This window comes from Monodon monoceros, unplaced genomic scaffold (assembly GCF_005190385.1).
Source record: "Monodon monoceros isolate NGI ecotype Baffin Bay Population unplaced genomic scaffold, NGI_Narwhal_1 Super_Scaffold_6, whole genome shotgun sequence".
Classification (NCBI taxonomy): Eukaryota; Metazoa; Chordata; class Mammalia; order Artiodactyla; family Monodontidae; genus Monodon; species Monodon monoceros.
The window spans coordinates 61,956,351-61,978,967 of record NW_021703783.1 but is presented as its reverse complement, the minus strand read 5'-3'; the positions used below and the strand labels follow the sequence as shown (position 1 = coordinate 61,978,967).

Below are 22,617 nucleotides of genomic sequence, written 5' to 3'. Positions count from 1 at the left end.
CTTTCCTTTCCTTTCCTTTCCTTTCCTTTCCTTTCCTTTCCTTTTTCTTTCCTTCCCTTCCGTCCCCTCCCCTCTCCTTTCTTCACAACCTCACTTAAATTCAGTCATTGTAGCTCCAATGCCAACCCACCAATCTAGGACACCATCATCTCTTTTTTTTAATAAATAAATAAATGTATATATAAATATTTATAAATATAATTAATTAATTTTTGGCTGCATTAGGTTTTCGTTGCTGCGTGTGGACTTTGTCTATTTGTGGCGAGCAGGGGCTACTCTTCGTTGTGGTGCCCGGGCTTCTCATTGTGGTGGCTTCTATTGTTGCGGAGCACAGGCTCTATGTGTGTGGGCTTCAGTAGTTGTGGTGCATGGGCTTAGTTGCTCCGCGGCATGTGGGATCTTCCCAGATCAAAGATCGAACCCTTGTTCCCTGCATTGGCAGGTGGATTCTTAACCAGTGCGCCACCAGGGAAGTCCAGGGACACCATCATCTCTTACATAGATGATTACAATATCCTTCAAACTGGTCTCGCTGCCTTCAGTTTTGCTCATTTCCAGTGCATTTTATTAAAATGATTGTCACTTTCCCTGCTTTAATGACTTCCTTTTACCTTTAAATGAGTCTAAACTGGTCTCCAAGGCAGGGTGATGCACAAGATAATGTTAGGATGCAGGAGGGAAATATTAGATCTTCTGTTTGTATTTACCTTTTAATCTAAAAGACAGTAAGACATTTACAGTCATCCCTTGATATTCACGGAGGGGGGATTGGGTCCAGGACCCTGAGGATACCAAGATCTGTGGATGCTCAAGTCTCTTATGTAAAATGGTGTATTTGTGTATAATCTATGCACATCCTCTTGTATACTTAAATTATCTCTAGAATGCTTATAGTACCTAATACAGTGTGAGTGCTATATAAATATGTTTGGCTTTTTGGAAATTTCTAGCATTTTTCCCCCCTGAATATTTTCAATGTGGGTTGGTTCAGTCTGTGGATGTGGAACCCACAGATTCGTAGGGCCCACTGTATACTTAATAGATAGCACTATGTACTTGTTATTTATTCCCTTGTTCTATATGTATCAGATGATTATTTAGTATTTGAGGTATCCTGAGGAAAGTGTGCTTTGTTCACTTGCTAAATGTTGCACAATAGTGTAATTTGAATGGTTAGATGGATTTATGAATTATTATGTTGTTTAATACAAAATGGATAGGTCGGGGGGGAATTTAAGGAGAATATAAAAACAAGTATATAAACGCAAAGGTGATCATGTGGTTGTTCAGTTGGCAAGATACATAAAATCAGATCTGTTCTTATAAATTAGGAAAAAATTTTGATGCTTGCTTTGGAGTTTTGAGTGAAAATGTAAAAAACTTTAAATTCTTACTGTGAGACATCTCTTTCTGCTGTTACAGACATTAAAAATCAAATATGCATGCTCATTTTAGAACTACACCTTCAAATCTCTATATATCACAAAGAGTTAAAATAAGTTCCTCAGAAGTAAAGCATATTCAAATTATACTTTCATTAAAAATACTATAGTCGGGCTTCCCTGGTGGCGCAGTGGTTGAGAGTCTGCCTGCCGATTCAGGGGACCACGGGTTCGTGCCCCGGTCCGGGAAGATCCCACATGCCGCGGAGCGGCTGGGCCTGTGAGCCATGGCCGCTGAGCCTGCACATCCCTGGTCCGGGAAGATCCCACATGCCATGGAGCAACTAAGCCCATGCGCCACAGCTACTGAGCCTGCCCTTTAGAGCCCACGAGCCACAACTACTGAGCCTGTGCACCACAACTACTGAGGCTGTGCACCACAACTACTGAAGCCTGCCCGCCTAGAGCCTGTGCTCCACAACAAGAGAAGCCACTGCAGTGAGAAGCCTGCGCACCGCAACGAAGAGTAGCTCCCGTTCGCCGCAACTAGAGAAAGCCTGCGCGCAACAACAAAGACCCAATGCAGCCAAAAAAAAAAAGATGTACATTTAAAATTCTTTTCACCCCTTTATGTTATATTTTTTGTGATACAGATAATATTTTAACAATATCATATTATAAATCATATTACTAGATTTACATATATGTTTGTATAATAAAGTATATATGAATATGTAATATATAACCAAACATAATGATATTGTAAATCGATTATAAAGATAGTAGATAAATATACATACCAATGTGTATGTAATGAATAAATTTGGAGACCATTAGTTGAAATTCTTCATAAAAGAGCTTTCAGGTCTCCTGCTTGCTTTTCCAGTGTCATATCTTGCTTTCAGGTATCCTGCTTGCTTTTCCAGTGTCATATCTTATCACCCCTATATTTACCTTTCATGCTTTAGCCATATTGGATTTTTCTGTTTCTCAAAGGGCCACGTACTCTTTGTTTCTAGATATTTACACATTCTTATTCCTCTTTTAAGTCTGAGTTTAAACGTTCTTTAGCATAATGCTGCTCAAAGTGTGGTCCTTGAACTGTTTGTAAGTAATCCATGACAAGGTAAGAATAAAACTTGAGAGTAAATGTTTAGAAGCCTGAATTGCATTTTAACATTGTCATCATCACACCTAAGTGCATGATAAGCAGAATCCTTTCAGAACAGGATATCGACTAGTTCAGGTGCTGTGGTATGTACGTGATTTTTTTTTAATTTAAGTTTTTAGAGCAAAATTGAGGGAAAGGTACAGAGATTTCCCATATAAACCTGTCCCCACATATGGATAGCCTCCCCATTATCAACATTCCTCAATAGGGAGGCACATTTGTTACAATTGATGAACTTACACTGACACATCATAACCACCCAAAGTCCATAGTTTACATTATGGTTCACTCTTGGTGTTGTACATTTTGTGAGTTTGGACAAATGTATAATGACATGTATCCATCACTATGGTAGCATTTTAGTCTCTCATCTTTTTATTCTCTCCATAGTTTTGTCTTTTCCACAATGTCATATAACTGAAACCATACAGTATATAGCCTTCTCAGATTGGCTTCTTTCACTTAGTAATATGCATTTAAGTTTCCTCCATATCATTTAATGGCTTGATAGCTTATTTCTTTTTAGTGCTGAATAATATTCCATTTTCTGTAGTTTATTTGTCTATTCACCTTGAAAGGACATCGTGGTTGCTCCCAAGTTTTGGCAGTTGTGAATAAAGCTGCTATAAACACCCACGTGCAGGTTTTTGGGTAGACATATGTTTTCAGCTCCTTTAGGTCAATACCAAGGAGCATGATTGGTGGTAAGAGTATATTTAGTTTTATAAGAAACCACGAAACTGTTGCTGAAGCGGCTGTACCATTTTACATTCCCACCAGCAGTGAATAAGCGTTCATGTTACTCCACATCTTCACCAGCATTGATCCTGATTTTAGCCATTTTAATATGTGTACAGTGGTATCTCATTTTAGTTTGTATTTCCCTGATGATATATGATATGGAGCATCTTCTCATATGCTTATTTGCCATCTGTATATCTTCTTTGCTGAGGTGTCTATTAAGTTCTTTGGCCTATTTTTCAATCGGGTGGTTTGTTATTGTTGAGTTGTAGAGTTCTTTGTATATTTTGGATAACAGTTCTTTATCAGATGTGTCTTTTGTAAATATTTTCTCCCAGGCTGGCTTGTCTTCTTGTTCTCTTAACATTGTCTTTCACAGAGCAGAAATTTTTAATTTTAATGAAGTCCAGCTATCAGTTTCTTTCATGGATTGTGCCTTTGGTTTTATTTAAGAAGTCATCAGCATATCCAGGGACTTCTACATTTTCTCCTATGTTAGTTATCTTCTAGGAAATTTTTTAGTTTTGCATTTTTCATTTAGGTCTGTGATCCATTTTGAAGTAACTTTTGTGAAGGGTATATGGTCTTTGCCTTATTTTTCATTTTTTTGCATGCGGATGTCCAGTGTCTTATTTTTCATTTTTTGCATGCGGATGTCCAGTTGTTCCAGCATCATTTGTTGAAAAGACTGTTTTGTTCCATTGTATTGCCTTTGCTCCTTTGTCAAAGATCACTTGTGGGTTATTTATGTGAGTCTCTTTCTGCTTCCATTGCTGTTCCATTGCTCTATTTGTCTCTTCTTTCACGAGTCTTGCACTGCTTGATTACTGTAGCTTTATAGTAAGCCTTGAAGTTGGGTAGCGTTAGCCCTCCAACATTGTTCATTACTATTGTGTTGGCTATCCTGGATCTTGCCTCTCCATGTAAACTTTAGAATTAGTTTGTCAATAGCCACAAAATAACTTGCTAAGATTTTGATTCGGCTTGCATTGAGCCAGTAGATCAGTGGGAAATCAAAGTTGGGAAGAAGTGACATCTTGCCAATATTGACTCTTCCTATCCATTAACAGGGATTATTTCTCTATTTAGTTCTTCTTTGGTATCTTTCATTTGAGTTTTGTTGTTTTCCTCACGTAGATGTTGTACATATTTAGTTAGATTTATACCTAAGTATCTCATTTTGGAGAGAGCTAATGTAAATGTATTGTGTTTTTAATTTCAAATTCCACTTGTTGAGTGCTGGCGTTTAGGAAGGGGATTGACTTTTGTATGTTAACCTTGTATCTTGCAGCCTTGCTATAATTGCTTATTAGTTCCAGGAATTTTTTGGTGTGGATTCTTTCACATTTTCTCCATAGATGATCTTATCATTTGTGAACAAAGACAGTTTTATTTCTTCCTTCCCAGCCTGTATTACTTTTATTTCCTTTTCTTGTCTTATTACATTACCTAGGACTTCCAGTAAGATGCTGAAAAGGAATAGTGAGGGGGGGGGACATTCTTGCCTTGCTCCTGATCTTAGCAGGAAAGCTTTTGAGTGTCTTACCATTTCGTATGATGTAGGTTTTTTGTAGTTATTCTTTATCAAGTCAAGGAAGTTCCCATCTGTGCTTAGTTTGTCCAGTTTTTATCATGAATAGATGTTCGATTTTATCAAATGCTTTTTCTGAATTTATGTGTGATCATGTGATTTTATTTAGCCTGTTACTGTGATAGATTACATTAATTGATTTTTTTTTAACTGTTGAACCAGCCTTGAATAAATCCCACTTGATTTTGGTGTATAATTCTTTCTATACATTCTCGAATTTGATTTGCAAATATTTTGTTGAGGATTTTTGCATCAATGTTCATGAGACATCTTAGTGTTTAGTTTTCTTTTCTTGCGATATCTTTGGTTTTGGTATTAGGGTAATGCTGGCCTCATAAAATGAGTTAGGAAATATTCCCTCTGCTTTTATCTTCTGGAAGAGATTTTAGAGAATGTGTATAATTTCTTCCTTAAATGTTTGGTGGGATTCATTAGGGAATCCATCTGAGCCTGGTGCTTTCTTTCTGTCTTGCAAGATTATTAATTACTGATTCAATTTCTTTAATACATACAGGCCTATTCAGATTGTTTGTTTCTTGGCAGATTGTATCTTTCAAGGAATTGATCTATTTCATCTAGGTGATCAAATTTGTGGTCAGAGTTGTTCACAGTATTCCTTTATTATCATTTTAATGTCCATGGTATCTTTAGTGATAGTCCCTCTTTCATTTCTGACGTTAGTCGTCTGTGTCCTCTCTTTTTCTTAGTTAGCTTGGCTAGAGGCCTATTGCTTATATTGATATTTTCAAAGAAATAGCTTTTGGTTTCATTGATTATTCTGTGTTGGTTTCCTGTTTTCAATTTCATTCATTTCTGCTCTGGTTCTTGTTATTCTTTTATTCTGCTTACTTTGGATTTAATTTGCTCTTTCTTTTCTAGTTTCCTAAGGTAGAAACTTAGGCTATTCATTTTAGATCTATCTTCTTTTCTAATATATGCGTTCATTGCTATAAATTTCCCTCTAAGCACTACTTTTACTGCATTCCACAAGTTATAAGTTGTGGGTTCGTTTTCGTTTTGTTCAAAATATTTTAAAATTTCTCTTGAGATTTCTTCTTTGACCTATGTGTTATTTAGAAGTGCACTGTTTAATCTGCATGTTATTTTGGGGCTTTCCAGTTATCTTTCTGTTACTGGTTCTAGTCTAATTCTGTTGTGGCCTAAGAGCAGACATTATATGGTTTCTGTTCTTTTAAATTTGTGAAAGTGTGTTTTATGGCTCAGAATATGGTTTATCTTGGTTAGTATACCATGCAAGCTAGAGAAGAATGTGTATTCTGCGCTACCTGTGTTATTTTTATGTTAGTCATTTGTAACCCAAAATGTGTAAGAATTGAAGAAGGATTTATTTAGCTTAAAAATCATGTGTTAAATTTAATCAGGCATATTCTTGTTTCATAAGTAAAATAATTAAAAAGTAAATATATAATAGTTAAATCAAAATAAAACAAAAATAAAAAATCTTTTTTATTCTTTTCAATTTCTGCTTTTGTTAGTATTACCTAAATCTAGGAAGTAAAATTTTTTTTTTTTTTTTTGCGGTACACGGGCCTCTCATTGTTGTGGCCTCTCCCGTTGCGGAGCACAGGCTCCAGACATGCAGGCTCAGAGGCCATGGCTCACGGGCCCAGCCGCTCCGTGGCATGTGGGATCCTCCCGGACCGGGGCACAAACCCGTGTCCCCCGCATCGGCAGGCGGACTCTCAACCACTGCACCACCAGGGAAGCCCTAAAATTTATATTCTTTATTTTCAATCTTAATTTACTTATGATAAAAGAAGCTTTCCTAGATTATTTTTTTAATAAAAAAGACACATCTTTTCTGAATGTGACAGTAATACTAAACCAAATGATGATGATGGAAGTAATTTCAAAGAGGTACAGACCAAAAGAGTTTGTACTAGTTTTGTTGGGAAGTATCCTCCCTCCTATATTGAGTTCAGTTTTTAGCCATTATTGATGGGAAGTGCTAAAACCACAGTGGGTTATTTGCAGTGATGTACTGGCTGCTAAAACAATAAAACCATCAAAATTTAAGTGGCATTTACATGCATGACATAATTAAATTCACAACCACAAATGCCTTATTTGAAAGAAGAACTATTACAGTTAAGCTGACAGAAGAGATCTTCAGGATTTCATATGTATTCAGGATTTCATTAGTATTTTGTGAGTTTCTTTTACAGTCTGACTTCAGGTTGCTAACATTAAAAAACTACGCACAAATGACAAGACAAAGATGTTTGCTGGAAGGTGTTGGATGAATCTGTAGCAAAGAAGGTAGTTCATGTAATACTTCCCAGCAACACCCATAGCTTGGTATATTTAGGGACAGTTTTAGTCATACAGAAGACCAACTCTTAGACAAATCAGGATAGCAAAGGAATTTTTGTTACAATATGATCAACACATTGATTTTGCTCACATGACAGTAATGTGAAGGAAGAATTTATTTTTCAGCTTCCTTGCTGACAAACAACAGCTTGTCTGAAGTATATAAAACTTTGAAGAGTTACCAAGTCAACAAATGTGGTTTGGTGTTTTGCTTTGCTTTGCAGGAGTATGTTCTGATTATTATATAGACAGTGACAGGGAAAAAATGTTGAAACTTGTGCCAGAATGTAAATCAACTTCCTGCTTGTTTCATTGAGAAAGTCTTGTTATGTCGGCTGAACTAAATAGTGTACTTGGTATATCAACTAAATTAACAGTTCACTAAAAGTGTGAATTACTTAAACACTAATACATTAAATTTGAGGTTTTAAAAAAACTAAATGATAGTTTGGAAGCTGAGCCAATCAGCTGTTACCATATGCTGAGGTATACAATAATTTTTAAAGGGAAATTTTCAGGCAAAGTATTTGACCTTTGGCATGAACACTTCATGTTTTTACAAGATAAAAAATCAGGTTTTGTAAATCAACTATACTTCAATTTTTTAAAAAAAGAAACTAGTTTAGTCCCCAGCTTTTAAAATATGTGAATTAAGGTTATTTGTCTGATAGCATCATTCTTTTTTAAAAAATGATCTTAATTAGCCTTTCGTGCAAGAAAGAAATATCAAATGTTTTCAGTGTTACATAAGGTCAAAGGACAAAAATGAAAGTTAGAAATTTGGGGGAAAAGATTCTTCAAATTGTTATGATGGGTTCCACAATTTATCAGTAAGTAGGTGATGATTTTAATATTGCACTGTTGCAAAATGTTATAATCATATACCTTACAAATTTGATAAGACTTTGAATTTTATTTTCCATCAAAAGAAAACCCATGCATAGGAAATTAATAGATCAAGAATCTATTATTTTTCATCAAAAGTTATTTTAGATTTAACTATACTTTTGATGGATAAATTTTTGGAACTGGCTACCAATAAAGAATTGAGGACAAATTTTGAAAAGTGTCATTTTCTGCATATTGGGTAAAAGTTAAAACTGAATATCCTGAGCTTGCTAAAATTGCTTCAAAGTCTCTTCCCCTGTTTTGGTCAATATACATCTGTGAAACTAATTTCTCTGTTGTGAGTGCTACTAAAACAAATCATAGAGGTAGTTTAGATATACCTTACCCCTTGTGATCAGCATTGTCATCAGTCCAACCTAGATTCGGTAGATTAGCAAGAATGATGCCAGCCTCCAAAAGAGCCCCCAGGAAGCTCTACCTCCTGGTTTTTTCACCTTGTGTAATCCCCTTCCACATTCAACATGGGGTTGATGTGATGGTATGTCACTTCTGAGTTTAGGTCATAACAGAGACTGCAGTGTCTGTCTTGGTTGTTGTGTCGCTTTCTCTCTGGAAGCCAGCTGCCTTGTCGTGAACAGCCCAGTAGAGAGGCCCTCATACTGAGGAATTGAGGCTTTTGGCCAACAACCAGTGAGAAGCTGATGAGGCCTTTTACCATCAGCTCTGTGAGGCAAATTCTCCAGTCCAGACAAGCCTTCAGATGACTGTAGCCCTGACCAACATCTTGACTAAAACCTCAGAAGAGACCCTGAATCATGAACACCCAGCCAATCTGCTTCCAGATTCCTGACCAACAGAAATTGTCAGATAATAACTGTGTTGTTTTAAGCCACTAAGTTTTGGCATATTTTTTTATGCAGTAATAGATAACTAATGCAAAAGCAAGAAGCAAGCTTATTTGTTATATTAAAAACTTTAAATATTGACATGTGCTATTAGTTCAGAATGTGTGAATTGGTGTTTAATATGAAGAATGGCTATTTCAGTGATAACTTTTGGTTAAATAAGAATTATGAAATGACAAAAGTTGCTAGTGCGATAGCTGTTTTCTATAATTTCCTATATGCATACTTCCAATGAAAATTATGCAGTTTTATGTAATTCTTTTCTTTTTTGTTTATCCTGTTTTTGAAATATAATTTTATGGGTCTGAATCTAATAAAGCATTTAGGCTTGTATTTTGTATGGCCTTTTTTACTTTTATTTTTCCAGTTCATTTTTGTTTGATCTTACAAAAGTATTGGTCCATGGGGACTTCCCTGGTGGCACAGTGGTTAAGAATCCACCTGCTAATGCAGGGGACACGGGTTTGAGCTCTGGTCCGGGAAAATCCCACATGCCACGGAACAACTACTGTGTGCCACAACTACTGAGCCTGTGCTCTAGAGCCCACGAGCCACAACTACTGAGCTTGCGTGCTGCAGTTACTGAAGCCTGTGTTCCTAGAGCCTGTGCTCCGCCACAAGAGAAGCCACCTCAATGAGAAGCCCGTGCACCACAATGAAAAGTAGCCCCTGCTCGATGCAACTAGAGAAAGCCTGTGTGCAGCAGTGAAGACCCAGCACAGCCAAAAAAAAAAAAAAAGTGTTGGTCCATGATGTAATGGAATTTAAAAATAAAAGGAGAAAGAAAGTGGTTCTTCACTACAGATAGACTACATTGGGTCCACTCATAGTTCTCAGAGTACCTTACACTTACCTTATTGTGATAGTTGTCTTGCTTTATTGTCATTGGTTATATTCCTGTACACTGAAAGCTCTATGAAAGTCAGAGTCTATGTTTGCGCATCTGTGTTTCCTGTTCCATCTTCAGTACTCATAACGGTGTCTGGTACTTAGCAGCTACTCAGTAGATACTGGTCAAAAGAATTAATTTAAAAAAAATTTTTTTTATTGTGTTGGAATAATGATTAACTTCCATAATTATAAATAAGTTGGCTATTATAACCATGTGTCCTCAGGGGAATGATAATTGTTTAGGGTGAATAGAAAATACTCTTGGCACTCTTCTTGCTGAATATTAGGTATCTTTAAAAATGTGGGGGGCTTCCCTGGTGGCGCAGTGGTTGAGAATCTGCCTACTAATGCAGGGGACGCGGTTCGAGCCCTGGTCTGGGAGGATCCCACATGTCCCGGAGCAACTAGGCCCATGAGCCACAACTACTGAGCCTCTGCATCTGGAGCCTGTGCTCCGCAACAAGAGAGGCCGCGATAGTGAGAGGTCTGTGCACCACGATGAAGAGTGGCCCCTGCTTGCCACAACTAGAGAAAGCCCTCGCACAGAAACAAAGACCCAACACAGCAAAAATAAATTAATTAATAAATTCCTACCCCCAACATCTTAAAAAAAAAAAAATTTTTTTTTGTATCTTTTTTATTTCCATAGCACAACCACTGCCTCTGAAGAAGATGTCTCAAGTAGATTTTCCCGAACAGATAGAAGTGGGTTCAGCAGGTATAACAGGGATGCAAATGCTTCAGGTAATTTGGTCTCAAGTAGCACATTGGAAAAGAAAATTGAAGATCTTGAAAAGGTATGAATTACAAATTATTTAAGATTTATGAAATTAATATACCATTGGGATTCCTTTTTCACTTTCATAGCAGCAGAGAGAAAAATTGAAATGTGTAAGGAAGAGACAGTGACAAAAAAGGGAAAAGAATGAGGGGCACTAATGGAAGATACCATTAGTGTTAATCGGTACTTCCATGTGTAGTCAAATAAAAGCTTTGAATCACTCTTAATTATATATTTTCTAGATGCATAATGGCTAAGCATTTTCTGATTTCCTTAATACTTTTCTATCCAGTTCTGTTGATGTTAAAACTTTTAGAAATGGAGCGAGCTCTTGAATTGGTTAATATTTAATGGATACTCTCATTTTGCCAAGTGTTATCTTTAATATATTGAAAACAATCTTTGCCTTTGAAATGGTTAGAAGTCTCTGCTAGCAGTATGTACTACTGTGTGTTTATTATATTATCTGTACAGATTGTAGACTTTCTTCTGGGTTGTGAGTTAGAGCCTAGAGCCACTGTGGTGTTTGAAACAATTTTAAGGATAAACCTGTTTAGGAGTATCTTTGAGAACATCTCAAATGAATATTGGCATTCATTTATTACCCATGGGGTCTCAACTTTGTTCTGTAAACATTAAATCCCTAAAATTGATAATGGTGCTGAATTACTTTCTGATTGTTGAAAATGTGTTTTATTTTGCTGAACTGAAACTATTCCTTGTGATATAAAAATTGTTTTAAGTAGAGATTGAATTTTAAAAATTGTTTCTTTTTATAATATGATGATTATTTTTAGTTCACATTTGAACTTTAACCCTAGTTTCTGTGAGTTTAAATTAAAAACGTTAGGGAATACATAGTATAATAGTTTTCAAGGGGCTTCTTCAGAAGGGCTTTTGAAGTTCCACAGGAGTTAGGGTTGAGCTCCTAGCGGTTGGCAGCAGCTGATTAATGAGGCCGGCTGGCTGCTTTCCTCTGCGGGTGAGTAAGAAAGAAGCCAAGTTCTATGTGAGACCTTTTCAGTTCTGCTTCACTTTTGCCCCCACGGTGGCTGACCCAGCGTAAAGTCCTGGCTTCTGATAAGATTTCTTTGGAAAAGGTGTTGCATTGTTTAAAGAAAAAAAAAGTTTAAAAACCAGTAATGGTTTTCAGTTCCTTCATTTTATCCATTGTCAGTTAACTGGCAGAGCCAGAAGTAAAATGGAGGATCATTATTTTTCTGTTTAGAGTTTTCCATAGAGCCATCTCCTTTTCTTAAACTTTGTATTTTTTATTAAAATTTTGAATTTTCTTCAACAGGGTATTAGTCATTAAATGTTAAGATATTTTATTACTAATGGTGGTGATCAACTAAAGAGCTAAAGTCATTGAGTATTGGTATTTGTTAAAAACTTGGGTAAACATAGATTTAATCAGAAGTATATTTTACAACTCCTGTATTCCTCTCATTCTCTGGTTCTTTTCTGGGATGGGGCCCTCCTTTCCTTACCAAGTGACTTAAGAAATTCATTGGAAATCTTCATGTATCTAAGGTACTTCACCAGACTTAGCAGATGTATGCTATTTAAGATTATAAACAACTTGTTACTTCCCAATTAATACTTTGTAATTATACCTACCAGGAAGTGGTAAGAGAAAGACAAGAAAACTTAAGACTTGTGAGACTAATGCAAGATAAAGAGGAAATGATTGGAAAGCTCAAAGAAGAAATTGATTTGTTAAATCGAGTGAGTATTCACATATTTCAGCTTAATGGTTTCCTTTTTTTCTGTCAACTGGATGAAAATACATAAATATGAAGAAATTATTTAATTTTATTAAATAATAATATGAACTAAGTAGTTCATTCTTTTGTTAATGCGATAGTAATTTGTGGTAGCCAGAACCGTCATTTCATTCCATAAACTGATTTCCTCTGGCCAATTACCAGTCAGTTGTATTTACTTAATATTGTTCTTTTGGGGATGGACCAGTGAATGGATTTGTTCTGTGTTTTGTTAGAGTCTGGAGGTAAGAGGCAGCTTGGTCAGCGCCACACATAAAATGGTACTGGTACAGAGTTGCCCCAGTGAAGAACTAAAATTGCTACTGTCTTGCCATAAGAAACTCCATATGTCCTTGTCTTTGTGGTATTTTCACCACTTTTGTTTCTTCAGTTATACATATGCATCCCCAGCTTTAGGTTTAGCCTAAACCTAAGGTCTCTCTTTTTTTTTTTTTTTTCTCTTTCAGCCCTAGAATTTACTCCCTGCTTAAGAAGCAGGTATTAATGCTAGGCCATACTTAGGTAATGGTAATGAGGAGAGATTTCATAGTTTCCCTTTTTCGAAGGCTTTACATAAGATGGAGGAAAGAAATAAATTTGCTTCAGGGAAAAACGGAACAAATTCCTAATCCAATCTTAACTCTAATTCTAAAAGAAGAGAAAATAGAAAGCTTCATTATGTGCAGACTCATTCTAATACAGCTCTACAGCATTAACTGCAGGGTGTGGATGAGGACACTGAAACTCAGAGTTTAACTTGCTCAAGGTCATATGTAGTAATCACATAGTTATCTGCTGAGCCAGTATTTGACCCTCAGGTATCCAATAGTTTTAATTCTAAGTAAGCTCTTCCATTCTTATAGACTGCCTTTCATCTTGGTTTGGAACACGGGCATTCCTCTTTTGGTTCTAGAATATGATTTAATAAAATCTGCAAATATTTTTATGTCTATGATGTATTCGCACTGTCTTAGGCAGTGTGTTCATTAAAAAGAATAATAAAACACCTGCCCTTACAGAGTTTGTAATCTAGTAAATGATATGTGAATGTATTTTATTATTTAATTCTAAATCTTAGGTAGGTCTCAGTTGTAGTGATTTTAGGAATCCCGTATCTTTATTATTGTTAGTTTCAACAAATTAGTTTCCTAATATCATTAATTTAGTTTGTGAGTAAATACAAATTCTGTGTTTGTACATTTAAAACTCATTTACCTAATTGTTCAAAGACAGTATACTAAATGTTTCAGAATTTTGCTATCCAGTAGTACACTTAGAATTCAAATTGATTTCTCCAAGTTTAGTATTTTGAATTGCAAGGATAAATCTATAAACGTTTTCTTTTCCAACCATCAGTAAATAGTCTACCTTGAAATAGTCTTTCTTCAAACTAAAACTTAGAGTGGATTGCCTTTGTATTTACCAACTGGTGTTTATATGGTACTAAGATTAATATAGGGAACATAGAGCTAGAATCAGATAACTTTAAAGCACCTAGTTTAGTGGCTTTCGCATTGTTTTAAGCTCGAAACCTTTCCCTTAAACAAAATGTCATAGAGAAGCCTAACATAAATTGAACCAGATCAACTCTGTAAGCCCCAGACCTCCTTTTCTGTATACCTCAGTTCTATCACCTCCCCAAATTCTCCCCCCTGCAACATGCATACTTGTCAAAGATCACCAAGGTGGTAGGGGTACATCTAGAACTTGTATCTGGATCTTTTTGATGCCTGATTTGTTTGACACAGGGTTGCAATCCAAGGCCCCAAACCTCATATTGACTGCATATGTATTTAGCCCTCAGTTTGGGGAAGGAGGGATTTGTTTTTAACTAAAAACTTAAATTATTTATAGTGATTAAAAATTGGAAGATTCACAATAAAGAATTCTGATTTCTGGCTTCTCTTTAAAAACTGAAAGATCTGGCCTGCATTATCATGATACCAGTGAGGAGTCTAAGTAGTGGATGCTGCCTTTAGGTGGGGCATATTCCTTCCAAAGTTGTTTTCAGAACTAGCCCTCGTTTGCAGACTAATTGCTTGTATGGATTATCTTTGAATGTATATTTTTGAAATTTTTTTTATCACCTTCAGAATACTTTTAAGTGTTTTAAAAACTACGTATTATTTTCCTTTTTGTTTCCTTAAGGACCTAGATGACATAGAAGATGAAAATGAGCAACTAAAGCAGGAGAATAAAACTCTTTTGAAAGTTGTTGGGCAGCTAACAAGGTAGAAGATTCAAGGCTCAGTGTGGAAAAATATTTTTAAACTACTGATTGAATGTTTTGGGCGCTAGGACAGTATTCCTATGCTGTAATACATTAAACTAACTAAGTATGTATATTTATTTCTAGAAAACAGTGGATGTTTATTTTCAAAATATTTCTTTTTCATTATCAGTTTCAAAAAGTGTCAACCTTTTAGTTCACAAATAAGTAACATCTTTTAGTTATTAAACTGGTAGGTTATGCCTCTTTCGGTTTTGTGTGGTATTCAAATAATATATGGTTTAAAGTCACAACCATCTGAATATATTTCATCTATGGTAGTGCATTTTCTCCCTAAAAGAATATACATAGTCTTTGTTTACATGAATTCAAATACTTTTTAGGGAGTTACCTGCAAATGCCTTATTACTGATGTGTGCAACCTTTTATATGTTGATGATTTACTCCTAAAGGTCTTTATCTACTGTCATTTGTTCTCTCAACTTATTCTAAGCAATTTAGAGGAACATAGAGTCACACTCTTTTGTATAACAGTCATCTTTAAAAAAGGAAAGCTATTATAAAAAGTCAGTTAATATCATATACTAGTTGGCTAAATATAAAATTTAAGAGAATACTTGAATTATGCTATAGTAAATTAAAATGTACTATTTTGTATTCAAATATTGAAATAAATTTAAAATCACTTTGACTTCAGAAAAACATACAATTGTAATTTTAATGTAAAATTTCTTATGTAGGTACTACTTTTTTTTAATTATTATTCCAAGGTTTATAAGTGAACATGGGGTATTTTAAAAGTTGTTTATTCATCAAGCCTAGAGAGTGTATACAATTTCAGTGTAGAAGGAAAAAAAATCCATATTTTTAATTATCATACGCATTAAAATCAAAACCAAAATATTCACATTTAAAACATTTGTACTTACTGTAACAAAACAGTACGTAAACAGAAATAGTACTGAAATACTTTGCTTAATTTCTAACTTGGAGGATAACACTGTGACACAGTTGTTCCCATATGAGAGAATTATTCCCCTACTTCAAATTTAAGGGATTTTCTTCCTAACATTGGATTTATAAAAACAATTATTTTGAAGAATTATACAAATTTTCTCTTTTATTAAGTAACAATAATGTTTAGAATTATTTTATATTATTACATTCTCATGTTGAGTAAGGAAGCCTTCTCCTTTAAAATACATTAAGAAATATCTGTCTGAAGTTGAATCTCAAACAGTATACTGGTACCCTTTTATCCAATTAATGTACGTAAATGGCTTGAACATAGTAAAAACCCATTTTGGGTACCCTACTGATTCTTTTCCTTTTACGTGCTAAGCCACTTCATTATTCACTGTTAGAAAAATAGGGAAGGTGAGACAATTGGGAAAAAATGCAGAGTAAATGATAAATATCAATGTTGAATTCTAAAACTCTGCAATAATCTAGATCGTGCCCTCTCCCCTCCCCCATGCCCCCAATTCAGAAGTTTCAACCTTGACTAATCATCAGGATCATTTGGGTTGCTTAAAAAGAATTCTTGGGTTATAGCTTCTAGATAGGTTTAGGTTGAGACCCTGGATAGAATTTTTAAAGCTCAACATCTCATGATTCTGATCATAACTTAGATTTGGAAACAGCTACCCTTGCCTCTTTCCTCCTGTATCTTCCATTGAAAACCCTGAAATTAACATAATTTTAGCTATTAGCATTTTTTCACCATTTAGTTTATTTAATAATTAACTTGGTCACTGGAGAAGTTCATATATGTCCATATATATATTTAGCAAAAAGTTCAATGTTAGATTACCAAACTTGATAAAGTTGTAGAATTACTGCATAAGAGCATCCTTTTTGGAGAATAGTCCCAGCATGGGAACAGTGATCTGCTGCCCACATGTCAAAGTGGTATGCCAGGCTCAGTCACCATCTTTGGGGGTGAAGTCCTCATCTCCCTTTGTTTATTACCCTTAGGCGTATGGCAGAAATATCGGTGTTGCCTAGTTTCCCATCCATACTTTGGATGTTGTGAAAATGGTGTTAGTATCCAGCCTTAAAATGTATTAGTGTACTCGTTTTTCAATAAGAGAAGTATTTTGAATTTTCTGTTTAATCCATTTGGAAGTAAAGGAATATTTCATTTCCCCCTTTAAAATTATACCAGGTATTAATGCTTTTAAAGACCAAGCTATTTTAAAGTTTTTCCTTTATTTCACTTTATCAGGAGCATTTCCAACAATGATCTTTTACATAACGGTACCTAGTGCAAATATGCAGGAGCCTGACAACTTAGGCAAAGCAGTTCATTTGCAGTCCTCCCTCCTGTCCTTAAAATGTATATTTATATCACATATAGATTTTTACACTGAATATTGAAAAATAAAGTAGAATCTGCTACAGTTTCCCTTTAAATTTTATAAAAAGCACGAGATTTTAAAAAGGTTACTTAAATACATGTGCATGACCTTAAAAAACTTGGCTATTGTCAATAAAGTGCTAGTATTTGTGAAATTATTAGTCCCGTTCAGAAATAATATTTCTTATGTCTCTTGGGAATTTGTGGCATAATAAAGCATATCCAAAGTTCTAATGTGTTTATGATATTATTTTCTAAACAGTAAGTTTATCATCTTTAAAATGAATGTGACTCTCCTCCTTGATTTCTGACATGCATAAACTTGGGAATTACTGTAGTAATATCTGTTTCATCTTTCTAGAATTGTTACTAATTTTATTGCACTATAGTTACCTTTAGAGAGGAAGAGGAAGGCTTTGGGGTGTGTATTTCTAAGGGAATTTATTAAATATAGTAGATTAACATTGTAATAACTTGCTCAAGTAGTTTATAACAGAAGGTTAAGTATCAGGAGCAGATATCTGAAACAATGTGTTTTTAAAAATAACTTTCTAGTTGCAGTAGAAAGCAATGTATTCTTAAGGTAAAAAACCTACCTCAGTTACATGTGGTTTCTGTTTTCTGGATTACTCTGGATTTTTATAATTAGAAATTAAAATGCAAGTTTTTGAGTCCACTAATACTTTGTGGAAAATAATGCAAGGCAATGTAGTAGCATGTCCGTATGTTCAACACCAAAAGACAAAATAGGGAGGACCTTGGGTTTGATGATTAATCTGATGTCCTACACAGTATTCCTATGTATAGTGATAGTTATCTTTCATCTTTTTTGTAGTTCTTTGACCTTGACTCAGTACCTAGTAAGTTCATGCAATGTTGGCACTTATTTAATAACTATTCATAATGTTGTTAATAACCTGTTATAAGATTCAGGCATATATTTTCATCTTATAATACGAAAAACCAAACACATCAGCTTTTCACTGGGGAGAATATATTAAGTGAGAAGGAACTAACATTCAGGAATCAGAACTTTAAAATAACATGTTAAAGTCAGTGGTAAATGTTCTCTTATTATATCTAAACCATTCCTAATATGTAACAGTAAACTTGACTTCTTTTGCATTGGAACTATGCTCTCATAAATAAAGGACATCCCATTGATTAGGATTGTAACTTGTACGACTTATCTGAGAACTAGTGACACTTTTGTTGTTTCAATAAACTGAAAACATAGTACTAATAAGACAAACATTTTGCTCATCAGGTCCATCAACAAAGGCACTTCCCCCCATCCTGTTAGGTTTTCTCATTGATGTATAGAAGTTGGTCGTTTCATTCTCAGTGTAGACTTGAATCATAGTCCAAGAAAACCTGAGCCCACTTTGTTTTTTTAGTTTACTTAGCTAGAATCTCACAGCATATTAAAGTCATATCCCCATCCTACCCCCCCAAAATAATTATATGTGAGAAAAATATGGTTGAGGGGGTTATGTTAAATTTTCATACTTATTCTTTCAGCAAGTATTTATTAGTCAACTGGGTATACAATTCTAGATATTACAGAAGTTTCCAAAAAATGGACATGGACCAGCCCTTCTATCTAGCATTGTACAATCTGTATAGTGTGTGTCAGTGCTATCTTAAGAGTGCTATATCTTAAGTAGCATTAGCCAGTCTAATCTGAATAGTTCATTCAAAAGTATTCTTTTTGTATTTATTATCCAGCCATTGTATTTTAGGTCTGGTTAATAGGTACTGTTTAATTTGCTGCAGCATTTACTAAATGGTGGATGAAAGACCTGATGCATTTTGGGAAGTATCTTACCATGTTTCTTTAAGATAATTATGTATTATGAAAAGAACATTTTAAAGGCATTTGTAGCAGTGGTGAAGTAAAAAGAATTCAGTTTATGTCAGATACACCAAACTGTTAATGGTATTCAAATGTAATTTTAAGTTAGTTTTTCTGTATACATTATTGATTACTGGTTTGTTTTAGGTGTTTAAGTCTAATAAACAGTTCACATATTGGCAGTCACTTTGGTAATAATAGAATGTTAGTGATGATCACTTGATGGACATTTATTACATGCCTGTTTTGTTTTGTTTTGTTTCCCCCTCTGGATACCTAATAGATGTATATTACCTTTTTTTGGTGAACTTGTTTCTTGAAAGTTTTGACTGTGCTATTCAGGGTTTTTATTATTATGCTTTTCTGCTAAATTTAAGTTATCAGATGTCTGCTGTTACCAGTAAAGACCATATGAAAGCTAAAATTACTGTTTTGTTGAAAAATCAGCTAATTCAGGTAATGCAGATTTGTAGAGAAACATCTGGATCATTTATTGATCACATTAGTATTGTGTAGACAGCTTTCATAATTCCCATTGCGTAGGTTTTCACTGGGGTAGTCAACGTGATATAGATTCACTTTTAATATGCTTTGCATGTAAAGTAATAAATACTCAATAAAAAGTAAATTTTTGTTTAATTTTTAACACTGGTTAATTATTTTTTTCCTTCCTGTACTATCGGTGAAACCCTGACCATGAGTTTTATTTTCGAAGTTAAAGGACAATGTTAATATTCTCATTATGTGCCTCTTACTGAAACAGTATGCAGTACTTTAAAATCTTTATTAGTATATTATTGTAGAAGGAATTGTATTTTAAAAAACAAAAATATGGTATTGATAAGATCTGAATACATTCGTGGTGGGGCTTTTTGAATGAGGAAGTGTACATGTTCAACCTGACTAAAAATTTTAATTGTTTTTGTGTTTTGAAACTGCAGAAATAATTTCTTAATCCAAAATTGGCTCTATCATCCACTAAATCTGATGGTGGTCAAAGAATTTCAGGTCCCTCATACTTAGAAAAGATAAGTAGAGGTCTGGGAATGTAAAAATCCAGTCTGTGTTTTTTTAGTAAATGGTTTACATAACCTCTTGCCTAATGTGTCATTCTTCATACACCTGCACAGGCTAATCAGTCTTCTTTACTTCTAGAACTCTAAATCTTCTCAGTAATGTCATACATGTCTAACAAGTGAACAAGCATCTTTCAGTCAGACTGTTTAGATAAAGTCTCAAGTCATTATGTAAGAATGTACTCCATTTGCAAGTTTATTGAAAAAATTTGCAACGTCTCCTAGTCTCAACTGGAACTGGATCTCTTTATCTTAGACTTCATCAAATCCCTATTTTTTTTTTCCTTCTAGATTCACTCTGTGCGTGCACACAATTCTATGAGTAGCTATAAACTACCCGTATGATTTTTTAATCTCATGCCTCTAGTTTTCTCTTTTCACCTCTACAAGAGGTTACATTTTACTCCCGGTCAGCTTCTTGGAAAGAATTATGTAATATTAGACCTTCATGTTAAAGAGGTAGGGCTGGTTATAATACCCTTTACAAACCTTTTTTTTTTTTTTTTTTTAATGTCTAACCATGTAAGGTTAAAAAGAAAGCAAAACACTTCTCTCTTAATTCTGGACCAAATGCACAATTCAATTCTCACTTTAAAAAAACTGCTCTCACTGAATAAAGATGCTTTTAATAAAGGAGAATGCTACTTGGTGTCAGATAGTTGAGCAGTATGAAAAAAAATTAATATGAGCTAGTTAGGAAAGGTAGATTGGACTTTGACTTTATACATGTGAAAGAAAAACGAAATAAGGGTTTTGACTGCTAGGTATGTTTTTTCATGTTGAAGTATGAAAAATTATTCAGGATAAATTATTGTCTTAATCCATATATGATCAGCAGCTATACCTGCTTAGATATACTACGGGACATGAAATTTACAGTCTGTATTACATTACAGGCTTTTATCCAGGGAAATGTTTGCATTCCTTTGAAATGTAAACTATTTACTGTGGTTAAACAAAGGTAGATGATGTCATCAGTGGACATTTTAGCTTTATGGAAGCAAAGTTGTAGGAAAAATAATAGAAAGGTATCTGACTCCTTTTATTATTCTTGTAGTGCAAAAGTGTAAACAAAGCTATCAGTCAAAGGCATAGGAAATTCCATTTGAAAAATCTGCAAAACAGTTTTGGTAAGAATGCATTCATTTGATACAGTGTTAAGAAAAGTAGGAAAATTATTAGCCTTCTATAGCAGATTGAAAGTTTCATGAATGGATAATTCAGGATAGTAAACATCACTAATCTAAAGTAAAATTATGCCAGTAATTTTCATATTAACTGTATTCTTTATTATTTAAAGTAAATCAGTTAATCAGTGAAAATTGTAATTGGATGAATAAATGTACACTTCAGAATGTTAATTAATGATCATAAGAAGACTAAAAGTACCTCTTGTTTCTTGTAACTCTTTTGAGATCAATATATCTTAAGTTCAGTTAAGCATAGTGACTCAGTTAACAGTATGAACATAACTTTAACCTTAATTTCGTATAGCGTAAAAACATTCAATAATTAATAATTCAGTAACCACATATGCCAGGTATTGTGTTAAGTGCTTTAAATATTGTTTTTATTTGATTCCTTAAAACCTATGCAAGGTACAGATTGGGAGGTTAATTTGCCCAAGGTCACAAAGCAATACTTTGTGCCTTTTGCTATGACATACTCACTTTCATGACATAATTATTGTCCTATTAAATATTTTCCCAGTGGTTCTCAAAGTGTGGTCCCCGCACTAGTATCATTGGCTTCACTTAGAAACCTGTTAGAAATACAAATTCGTGGGCCCCACCCAACAACAGAATGAGGCGAGGCCCAACAATCTGTGTTTTAACAAGCCCTTCAAATGATTCTGATGCAGGTCAAAGCTTGCAAATTTGCATTATGCACTTCTATTTTTAAGCAAAGATCTTGGTCCTCCTTTTGTCTTTGGACATTATATAAGTAATATAACATGAACTTGTAAAAAAAAAAAAGTGATATTTTCATTGTTGCTTACATTGCAAAAGATTGTATCAGGAAAAGCCTCAGCATGGATACTGGCAGCTTGACATGACCCCATTAGTTTAGTATTATCTCTGGAACTCAAATGAATTCTTAAGTCCAAGAGTCTGTGGAATGAAATCTTTGTTTTTCTGTGTTAAGGTCGATCTCTGTTGTTGCCTGAAGGTTTTTGGTAACAGAAATGCATTTTTGTCAAATTTTAAACCTTGATGGGAACAAATAAATGTATGTTTCATCAGAGTTATAGTTTTGTTTTCATTTTTTTGTATGTATAGACACTGTGGGGTGGTCCATGGGGAGACTGAATTTTCAGTTTACTCTCTGTGCACTCAGAAATTCAATAGCATTTTCTAGCTAATTGACCAGTGAGGATAAAGCCACAAAATTGCATCCCAGTGAGTAAAGAAAAACATTAAAGTCTATTTGGGATCATTATTTTCTTATATGATGAGATAGTTAAATAATCTATTGTTTTGTGTTTTTTTACTTTTTAAAAACTTTGGAGCAAGTTTCTATTACAGAATTATTATGAAGATGGTACAGGGAGTACTCGAATACCCCACACCCAGTTTCCCCTGTTATTAATGTCTTACATTAATGTGGTGCATTTGTGATAATTAGTGGATCAATATTGGTACATTATTGTTTACTGAAGTTCATACTTGGTTCATGTAGCCTCACT

The 22,617-nt window shown here is 34.4% G+C and overlaps 1 protein-coding gene across 2 annotated transcripts in view; it reads left to right on the top strand.

Annotated features, from left to right (window-relative positions):
* The window catches only part of PAWR (pro-apoptotic WT1 regulator), a 100,538-nt gene extending 85,284 nt beyond the window's left edge, over nt 1–15,254 (top strand). For both annotated transcript variants that reach the window (XM_029205889.1, XM_029205890.1), the window contains 3 exons: nt 10,514–10,661; nt 12,269–12,373; nt 14,560–15,254. In XM_029205889.1, the coding sequence (XP_029061722.1) occupies nt 10,514–10,661; nt 12,269–12,373; nt 14,560–14,646 (340 nt within the window). In that variant the 3' untranslated portion in view covers nt 14,647–15,254. The remainder of the gene's footprint in view (nt 1–10,513; nt 10,662–12,268; nt 12,374–14,559) is intronic.
* Nucleotides 15,255–22,617: the final 7,363 nt, after the last annotated feature.